Source organism: Haliotis rufescens, unplaced genomic scaffold, assembly GCF_023055435.1.
Source record: "Haliotis rufescens isolate VD_foot unplaced genomic scaffold, xgHalRufe1.0.p SCAF_4, whole genome shotgun sequence".
Taxonomy (NCBI): domain Eukaryota; kingdom Metazoa; phylum Mollusca; class Gastropoda; order Lepetellida; family Haliotidae; genus Haliotis; species Haliotis rufescens.
The window spans coordinates 19,801,585-19,812,816 of NW_025964112.1; the positions used below are offsets into that span (position 1 = coordinate 19,801,585).

The 11,232-nt window shown below is 41.4% G+C and overlaps 1 protein-coding gene across 1 annotated transcript; it reads left to right on the top strand.

Annotated features, from left to right (window-relative positions):
• Positions 1–6,116: 6,116 nt before the first annotated feature.
• On the top strand, positions 6,117–6,536 carry LOC125372246 (RNA-binding protein 25-like). Its single transcript, XM_048381535.1, has one exon. The coding sequence runs from the start codon at positions 6,117–6,119 to the stop codon at positions 6,534–6,536; it is 420 nt and encodes a 139-aa protein (XP_048237492.1).
• Positions 6,537–11,232: the final 4,696 nt, after the last annotated feature.

Genomic DNA, 11,232 nt, shown 5'->3' on the forward strand with positions numbered 1-11,232 from the left:
GAAAATAAGGCCCCGAGTTAACAGAAAGAGACAGTGCGAGTTCCGCTTCAGCGCCTAGCTATCTCCGCGGGATTTTTATGACTTACTAGGAATATACAAAGAGGTCGCGCAGCATACACGATCATAAACTGAGGGAAGAAGACACAACCGATTCATCAGATAACTTTTGTATAGCTTCAAGATGTGAAGCTTAGAAAATAAATAAATAAATAAATAAATAAATAAATAAATAAATAAATAAATAAATAAATAAATAAATAAACATAAATAAATAAACAAATTATTTAGAAAAACTGTACATTGTGCTAGTCGAAAGCCATATATGTCTCCTGTTCAATTAGGCATTTGACACCGACCAGACGTTCCTGGATTTTAATGAGATCGATAGAGATCGGGTAATGAGAGACACATGCGGCAATGGAAGTACTTAGACATATTTATTAGGTAGGTAATATCTACAAATTGGATTGGCACTAGAGATGGGTTAATCCTTTTGGTATTCCCACTTCTGAGACAGATACTACATAACTGCACGTACAAGCGCCGTCGGGTCAAGCAAGCTCACCAATATAGATGTACAAATTAATGACCAATTAAATTGGCGGCTTAACGACGCGGATCATGCCCCGTCAAAGCCCTAAAATCCATTTTAGACAGTTGTTACGAAAACTTGTTGTTAACTTCGTCTAATGATGGATTGTCTTTTTAAAGACATTTTTGTGACACCCACCCTTTTAAACCGAAACAATCTCCCAAATACACACAAGTTCACGCTAAAAGTCACCACCACCGTTTTACCATTTTATTTGTGTAAGTAAGGAAAAGTTATATGGCGGGACAACATTATTACAATTTGGAGCGACGTTTCGGTGTAGTTTCTACACCCTTATCAAGCAAGTGATGTTAGAACCTACACCGAAACGTCTCTCCTAACTGTACATCTTTTCCTTGTTTAATACTCCAACTAAATTCTAAATGCCCCTCAAAGAAACTTTATTTGAGAAATAATAATACAATTTTTCGGATTCGGTGTATTCTCAAAAACAGCCACCATCGGTGGTATATAGGAGCATAACTTATGATACAGTTCATATAACAAGACAGTTATGTACATGAATTATATGAATATATTATATAATGCATACGGAAGATGTAATGTATATTTATCAAATATTATATGTCTGTTGTCAAAGGTAATATTAAGTGCTTTGACAAAATACATTTTGAAGGTAAGTCGGTATAGATCATGGTGAGGCTAATATCTCTGAAAGTTTGAAAATGACGACCATACCTTATTAGGCATATACTCATTCTGGTTCAAATTCACAAAGGATGCTATACTATACTATACCCCATCGCACCACACCACACCATATGCTGTATGATATGACTTCCCTTGACATGATATGATAACATTGATATTGGGTTTTCCAAATATGATTATCTTTTGTAACTATATTTTTATATGACTTTGTGGTGTTAAATTATGTTCATAATAATGCTATTCATGCACATCTCTTACGAAAACATCTCTAAATAAGTAACTCTTCAGTTTCCCGACAATGACATGAACATTCTTTGTCCCGACTGTGGTATTTTTAAGACGTTTATGTCATTATTATGTTTTTAAATCTTTCTAAAACAATCTTTGAAAAGCTACACAGCGACGAGGACAGCGCTTCCCTGAAGGCACCACATATGGCGAAAATTGTCCTCCGCCTATTGCAAATGTCCAAGTAGAATTTCATCCTATCTTAACATTTCACCAAAGTTCTATTATGTATAGGCATTGTGCATGGCAATATGTGACTTGTTAATAAAACATGGGTGCCTTTGTGCCCAGCAAATTCCCTGCCGCGCCCCTAAGAAGGCTCACTCAAAAGCTCTGTGCCACGTCCATTGTCTTTTTCCGCCATTGGCAATGCGTGTAAACTTGAGCGCTGCCTCTTCTTGTAAAATTAACATTTTTTGGGAATGTTATATATTATTCAGCGTGGCTCCTGGTAAAGAGATGTCAATATTTCATAGCGGATTACAAGCGCACTTTCCGCTCTGATTGGTCCCAATCAATAAGGATAGTTACAACGATGTTTCTGATTCAAACATTTGAAATAGGTAGATGAAATAATTTGAATTTCCTATATAACAGCCTGGGAGTACTTCCTTAATCACCTTGATATTTTTTTTATTTTATAACTTTTGCTATCACGATGGTTATCGTCAAAACTACTTATGCAACCAAGGTGTCTATTAACATATATAGACTCCTTAAGGAAGAAAATGTATGGATGTCAACGTTTATATTATGAGGAACACAACGTTTCGGAGCGTATACTTACTCGTTCACCTGATGCGAAGAAAGTATATACTCCAAAAGCGTTGTGTTCCTTATAATAAAGATCGCTATATGGCTGAAATATTGCCGATGCGATGTAAAAAATTTAACTCACACATAAAGAAGTTGACATCCTTAAACTCTCTTGCTTTTGTGTATCACTTCTAAATGCCATTCAAAGACTTGATATAGACTTCTTGACATGCCTAAGGTAACATGTTATTCGTATGATTAATACTTCGTGGTAGCTCTAGTATACGTTGTTGTTGTATTTGAAGTAGTTGTTGTAGCGCTAGCAGTTGTTGCTATTATAAAGGTTGTAGTAGTTGTTGTTGTAGTTTTAGAAGTGTACAATGGTGATTATCGCATAGAAGAGTATTGACTCCAGTTGAGTAGTGTTTGTGGAAGTAGTGGTAGCATATACATTTTTAACACTACAAAATGTAGTGGTAGAGTTTAATAGTGGCAAAGAGTAAATGCTGATTTGTCCGTTGTCAGCTCTGCTTTATATACACATTACTTCAGTCTGTAAGTAATCAATAGTGGGGTGATCGTAATCTAAGACTAAGACCGCAGGAAAATAGATGTTTTGTGGGCGTATATTTCTTTCAATCTGACGAAGGAGGTCAGTAATACTATAAGGAGGACAAAAGTAAGGAGGGAGTCAACTTTGGTTTTTCAACTGAAATCGTACAAGTTAATAACTGCAGGCCAGGTTTCACGAAGTGTTAGAGTTATACGACTACCGTAACTCTGTTTTTGTGTCTTAAAGCTTTAGTATTGACTAAAGCACAAACGTTGTCTACAACAAATCAACAATTCTTTGCTTAGAATGGCTGTACTCATGGCTTTCACCAAAGTAATACAGATTTACTACCTGCCATCTTCGATTATCAGTGTGTTGTATCTCTATTCTTTTTATGAATATCCTGAACCCATTCGACATTAAAGCTTTGTTTCAGAAGTGACGTCTCCATCGCAATCTCTGTTATCACTAACTTAGCACAGGATTTCTCTCGCTCATGGGTGCAATCTGATTGGACGGCTATATTTAGCGACGTCACTTTCGAATAGGGTTTAAAAAAGCTATGGTACCGAATTGATCCAGGCTATTTAACACAATAGAATTGAGATATAATACCTGGTTCATCAAGTTGAACAACCTGCATCAATTTCCTCACGCGCTGACAAGCCGTTATACCAACTCACCCACTATGTGGTTAGCAGCCGATATTCTCTGTCGTCACTTCCTGTAACTAGTTAAACCAGACTCGAGATATTTTTTCCTGAACGGATAACGATATCCCCAAATACCCGTGAAGATCCGGGGTAGATTAGGTCTTCAGCAACCCGTGCTTGCCGTAAAAGACGACTATGCTTGTCGGAAGATGCGACTAACGGGATCGGGCGGTTAGGCTCGCTGACTTAGTTGATGCATGTCATCGTATCCCAATTGCGTGGGTCGATGCTCATGATGTCAATCACTGTATTGCCTGATCCAGAATCGATTATTTACAGACCCCCGTCATATAGTTGGAATATTGCTGAGTTCGGCGTCAAACAACACAAGAAACAAACAAACAAACAAACAAACGATATCCCCAAAGTGGGGTGTCAGTAGGATGAGAATGGGAATGATTCATTTTATCTATGTTCTAGGATCTGTAAGAGAGACAATGGTTTTTATGACATTAATAGTAGAATATTTGAAAGCTGTCCAAATGTTAAATATTAAGAGATTTAAAATATTAAAAGTGTATTCTGGTTAAAATGAAATGAAAATCTCCGTTGCCAATTTTCAGCATCTACAAGAGTTACTAGACACAGTAAATGTGCTCTGTGAATTGACAAAATAATCTTTAAAGGATCCACTTCCTTCGATGTTTATATGCAATGTCCACCGACATACATACATATTTATTTCTTACTGTCGCAATAATACTTAATCACTTTTAATGGTTGTTTAATTACGCTAAATTACATTCACGATCAACAAAGTAGAAATGCATTAGTTATAAGTACCGGGCCCAAAGTTCAGTACGTACAGCAGTCAAGTTGTAACAGATGACACAAACTTCGCCAGTTCTGAATGGGATCTTTAACAGCCATTCCGAGAACCGATTCATTGCTGTAGCCACAGTAGAAAAAATCCGCTGAAATATAAACGGCCGTTTAGAATTAAGAACGTTTAATCTATGATAGAACCCAAAGTCTTTAGAAGACTGGATTGAACATATCTCTAAGAGAAGCATTCACGAAATCAGTTTCAGAAAATTACATACATTTGACATAAAATGTAAACGAAGCGTTTGAAAGCCGAATCGTCACAATGGCTGCATTCAGCTCGGTGTTTACCATTCATTACAAGGTTTAGGCTCTTTAGAACCGATAAATAAATGAGGGGGCACTGTGAGCGTTTTTAATCTGAGTAGGAATAATTAGAAAACTATGTGTCTAGTAACTGCAGTCAGTGCGAGGCTGCAATAACGACGGACTTCAAACGGAAAGTGCGAGTCATGCTCGTGCTAGATAAAACAACGCTGAGGTTTGGAAGTTGGAGATTAAAGACACTGACGGTTTAGATGGTGCATGTTTAATAGCCACTGCTTCCTGTCCGAACTTTATGCTAGGAAAACTAATACGTGAGAATGCCACTGTCTGACGTGCACGCGTCCTGTACGACCGGCGAACATGCTATATGGAAATATAACCTCTCATGTGTAGTTTTTGTGCTTGTGCTTTTATTAGTTGTTAATTCTTAAAGCCAGTTTCACAGCTTTACAAGATACGGATGGGTGACATGCCAACATTTATTTATGTGTATATATCATCATCCCAGTAATATATATCATCCTCATCTCATTTTAAAACTATTCTTTTTAATTTGAGGGAGCGAAGGAAAGGTAGTGCATCAACGACCTGACATCATCGCAAGGCAGAAAAATACATCGTGTTGTATAGTCTATAATGTTGTCAAACCGTTGACTATGAAGAACAGTGAACGGTAGAACTACAGATGTGAAATAATTTTCATAACATATAGCTAATAATATGATTCCCGTTTCTGCTAAACAACTTTACTCACACAAGTTGCGCATAATTTGTTTTCATTTTAAACTAGCGCCAGTTTTAACGCATTCTGTAATATTAAAGCATTCTATTAAAAATAAACGAAACTTAAAAAATCCGCACGCGATCGCCTCAATCGTGTGAGACACAACGACGCCGAATAAAACAAAACATTTTTTCACTTTTACACAGCTCATCAAACGATATCTGTGTAATTAGCCGCCGATTAAGAAAGTTGTTTTTACAATAGAATGAGAGACGCGAGCTAGAGAATGACAACAAGACGACATAGTGTCGATGTTGAGATAGCTAATAACAGCACCCGAGATGAAAGACGGCATCAACACGATGATAATGGGGGATAATCGGTTAGGCCCCAGGCTGATTGGTTTAAGCCATCTCTGGTTGCAGGTACTATAAAAATATTATCAGGCCAGAAAAAACTCTTTCAGGATTAAGCTATCTTCTGATATGATTTATCCTTTCCGAGTCGATTTTTGTTGTTTTTAAGACCATTGACACCTTTTTTTAAATGTTTAATGCACAAGCCGGTCACATATTGTTTGATTTCTAAGAAGTTGACGGATGACAAAGCAAGATTTGTCGTACTTTCATTTGGATTTTTATCTGAACTTATTTTTGGATGAAAGGGTATATTATTTCACGAGAAAAAATAAGGAGGGAGAAATATGGCTTCATCTATGCACGATAAATGGGGAGAGAGAGAGAGAGGGGAGAAGAGAAAGGGTGTGCGAGAAACAAGAAGGGAGAGGCTTCATCTATGCACGAGAGAGAGAGACAGGGAGAGAGAGAGGAGAAGAGAACGGGTGTGCTAGAAACAAGAAGGGGGAGGCTTCATCTATGGACGAGAGAGAGAGAGGAGGAGAGAAAGGGTGTGCTAGAAACAAGAAGGGAGAGGCTTCATCTATGCACGAGAAAGAGGGACAGAGGGAGAGAGAGAGGAGAAGAGAACGGGTGTGCTAGAAACAAGAAGGGGGAGGCTTCATCTATGGACGAGAGAGAGAGAGGAGGAGAGAAAGGGTGTGCGGGAAACAAGGAGGGAGAGGCTCCATCTATGCACGAGAAAGAGGGACAGAGGGAGAGAGAGAGGAGAAGAGAACGGGTGTGGTAGAAACAAGAAGGGAGAGGCTTCATCTATGCACCAGAAAGAGGGACAGAGAGAGGAGAAGACAAAGGGTGTGCGGGAAACAAGAAGGGAGAGGCTTCATCTATGCACGAGAAAGAGGGACAGAGGGAGAGAGAGAGGAGAAGAGAACGGGTGTGCTAGAAACAAGAAGGGAGAGGCTTCATCTATGCACCAGAAAGAGGGAGAGAGAGAGAGAGAGAGAGAGAGAGGAGAGAAAGGGTGTGCGGGAAACAAGAAGGGAGAGGCTCCATCTATGCATGAGAAAGAGGGACAGAGGGAGAGAGAGAGGAGAAGAGAACGGGTGTGGTAGAAACAAGAAGGGAGAGGCTTCATCTATGCACGAGAAAGAGGGACAGAGAGAGGAGAAGACAAAGGGTGTGCGGGAAACAAGGAGGGAGAGGCTTCATCTATGCACGAGAAAGAGGGAGAGAGAGAGGAGAAGACAAAGGGTGTGCGGTAAACAAGGAGGGAGAGACTTCACCTTTGAACGAGAAAGAGGGAGAGAGAGAGGGGAGGAGAGAAAGTGTATGCGAGAAGCAAGAAGGGAGAGGCGTCACCTATGCATGAGAAAGAGGGAGAGAGAGAGGAGAGAAGAGAAAGGGTGTGCGAGAAACAAGAAGGGAGAGGCTTCATCTATGCACGAGAGAGAGAGAGAGAGAGAGAGAGAGAGAGAGAGAGAGAGAGAGAGAGAGAGAGAGAGAGAGAGAGCAAGAAAAAGTAGTGAGAGAGGAGAGAAGTGTCAGCTATGCACGAGAGAGGAAGGGAGTGAGAGGGGCGTTTCTTCTATGGCACCGAATGTGTCCACGCTATTTGCCATAATAGAATGACGATTATTTGGGTAATCGAGGTTGGTGACATTCTTGGATACTGATAGTCGACCTTAAATGTGCGATGTCCCCCACAAACTTTGTAAGGATTAGTTTGGCCTAGGCACATCCACTCTCGGGGGTTATGATAGAAGTCCGGCCTTTAGTGGATGACCAAATTGTTTCAACGTTCCAGCTTGAGACCTTTCCCTTGTGAAGCGTGTTGATTGAACGATGAACTAATTCCAAGCCCTTGAAGTTCCATTAGGGCCAAATTAAGCTTGGAACCTCATGCTACCTTTCTGTTTACATTCTACCATATTTAACACACAAATATTCAAACATGTGGCACTTATTAACTCGTTGATTTAAAAAAAATGATTGGAATTAAGTCATAAGCTTGCTTTAAATTGCATAACGGATTTCGAATTATCTTGTATTAATCTGAACGTAATACAATTAGTTCCAGCCGAGACTTCCAAACACTGACTACTAGTATACGTCACCGATTTGGGCTTGTATTTTCCGGAACTCTATTTGTCAGTGTGGAAATCTGTTTGAGTTTGCGTCAGAAAAAAAGTGGAACACTTTCAAGTTTGTTTACATGCATTAAAGTTTGTCCTAATTGCATCCTATAAATTCAGTAACCTGAACCGAAACTGTAATTAATATTTTGTCAGCGAACAGAGAATAAGATCATCACCATAAACTCAGCACGTTAAGAGAACGCCCAAGGAAATTGAAGTACCAGTGATGTGGCCTGTAGCCGCGCAGAGGGGAGAGGCACCTTGGGTTGGTTGAACAGTGTTCCCCTTGAACATAAACGTCATGTCCTGATGCATGTTATGATGCACACACGGTCGGACTGTAGCATATGAATAGTTGTGGGCCTTCCCTTGCTACTGCCGTTGTTCCCGATGGTAACAATGGCTGGTTCACGCGTATAGGGCAAGCAGGATGCAGGTGGTCTTTAATATAAAAACTAGAGGCACGTACTTAGCGTTTGATGTTTGGAGACAAAAAGGGTCTGTGCTAATTTGCAATTTTCCAATACGGGCTGTTTCGTCAGGTCACCGCTATATGTCATGCATAATCTCCAACTCTCCATCTGTATCATCGCCACTCCTCTTCTGTATCATCTCCACTCCTCTTCTGTATTATCGCCACCCCTCTTCTGTACCATATCCTACCTCTTCTGTATCATCTTCACCGCTCTTCTGTACCATCTCCGACATCTTCTGTGCCATCTCCACTCCTCTTCTGTATCATCTCCACACCTCTTCTGTATCATCTCTACTCCTCTTCTGTATCATGCTCTGTCCTCTTCTGTATCATCTCCACGCCTCTTCTGTAGCATCTCCACTCCTCTTCTGTAGCATCTCCACTCCTCTTCTGTATCATATCAACTTCTCTTCTGTATCATCGCCTCTCCTCTTCTTTATCATCTCCACGCCTCTTCTGTATCATCTCCACTCCTCTTCTGTATCATCCACATTCCTCTTCTGTATCACCCCATACTTCTTATGTATCATCTCAACTCCTCTTCTGTATCACCGCCTCTCCTCGTCTTTATCATCTCCATCCTTCTTCTGTATCATCTTCACTCCTCTTCTGTATCATCTCCGCTCCTCTTCTGTATCATCTCCACTCCTTATCTGTATTATCTCCACTCCTCTTCTGTGCCACCGCCACTCCTCTTCTGTGTCATCGCCACTCCTCTTCTGTATCACCCCATCCTTCTTCTGTATCACATCCACTCCTCTTCTGTATCCCCCCCTCTCCTCTTCTGTGTCATCTTCATCCTCTCCTGGGGCGGTCGGGTAGCCTAGTGGTTAAAGCGTTCGCTCGTCACGCCGAAGACCCGGGTTCGATTCCCGACATGGGTACAATGTGTGAAGCCCATTTCTGGTGTCCCCCGCCGTGATATTGCTGGAATATTGCTAAAAACGGCGTAAAACCATACTCACTCACTCACTCATCCTCTCCTCTTCTGTATCACCCCATCCTTCTTCTGTATCACCTCCACTTCTCTTCTGTATCATCGCCTCTCCTCTTCAGTGTCATCTCCATCCTCTCCTCTTCTGTATCATCTCCACTCCTCTTCCGTATCACCCCATCCTTCTTCTGTACCACCTCCACTCCTCTTCTGTATCATCCCCTCTCTTCTGTATTATATCCACCCCTCTTCTGTACCACCTCCTTCTCTTTTCTGCGTCATTCCCACCCTCTTCTGTATCATCCCCACCCATCTGTATAATCTTCAACGCTTCTGTACCACTCCATCATAGATCACGCTACATCAACCATCATGCATCACCTCCATCAACCATCACGCATCACCACCATCAACTATCATGTATCGCATCCATCAACCATCATGCATCACTTCCATCAACCATCATGTATCGCATCCATCATCCGTCATACATCACCTCCATCAACCATCACGCATCACCACCATCAACCATCATGCATCACTTCTATCTACCATCATGCATCACTTCCATCAACCATCATGGATAAATTCCATCATCCGTCATACATCACCTCCATCAACCATCACGCATCACCTCCATCAACCATCATGCATCACTTCCATCAACCATCATGCATCACTTCCATCTACCATCATGCATCACTTCCATCTACCATCATGCATCACTTCCATCTACCACCATGCATTACCTCCATCACCCACCACGCATCACCTCCATCAACCATCATGCATCACCTCCATCACCCACCACGCATCCCCTCCAACAACCATCATGGATAAATTCCATCATCCGTCATACATCACCTCCATCAACGATCATGCATCACCTCCATCAACCATCACGCATCACCTTCATCAACCATAACGCATCACCACCATCAACCATCATGGATAAATTCCATCATCCGTCATACATCACCTCCATCAACCACCACGCATCACCTCCATCAACCATCGTGCATCACCTCCTTCAACCGTATCTCACATGAGCATGCATGTGTCAGTCCCCGTATCTCACCTGAGCATGCTTGTCTCAGTCCCCGTTTCTCACCTGAGCATGCTTGTCTCAGTCCCCGTATCTCACCTGAGTATGCTTGCGTTAGTACCCGTATCTCACCTGAGCATGCTTGTCTCAGTCCCCGTATATCACCTGAGCATGCTTATCTCTGTCCCCGTATCTCACCTGAGCATGCTTATCTCTGCCTCCGTATCCCACCTGAGCATCCTTATCTCAGTCCCCATATCACACCTGAACGCGTTCTACCCCACCTGCATGGCATCTCTCTTCAAAGGCTCTACTCACTTACCAGTATAACCCTCCTATAAACGAAAGCGACCAATGTGGCGGAAAATTGACAGTCTGTTTGGAGGGGAGTGAGACTTGAGAGGGTGTGTGTGTGTGTGATTATCTCCTCACATATAAACAGAAGGTAGGTTAACCGCGTGTTGTGAGGGTTCAATAGATCACATGTGTTGACTCACACCTCTAAGATCTATGCAAGAACACTGTCTACCAACAGCTTGTGAGGTGGGAAATTGAGGCCAGGCGATATTGATGGGCTGCAGTTTACTGCATCCATACACACAGATAGCTTATGGCAAGTCAATGCATAGTAGCACGACATGAAAATGTTGTATGGAATCTTAGAAGGAACATTGTCGCGTCGTTGCCTTTCTAAAACCAAGGAGAAAGTGAAAAAATGATCAGAGAGCGACAGCGTGACATTTCAGTAATATTGCCGCGCTGTCTAATTGCAGCGATTTGAATAATAATATAATAATATATAATGTCGCGTTGTCGCATTGTCACCCTTTGTTAAAAACTCAAAGGGCGACAATGCGACAACGCGACATTTTGACCATTTGTTGCATTTTGGCA

Excerpts from the sequence above, each read along its gene's own strand:
- LOC125372246 (XM_048381535.1), top strand. The coding sequence starts at position 6,117 with ATGGGGAGAGAGAGAGAGAGGGGAGAAGAGAAAGGGTGTGCGAGAAAC.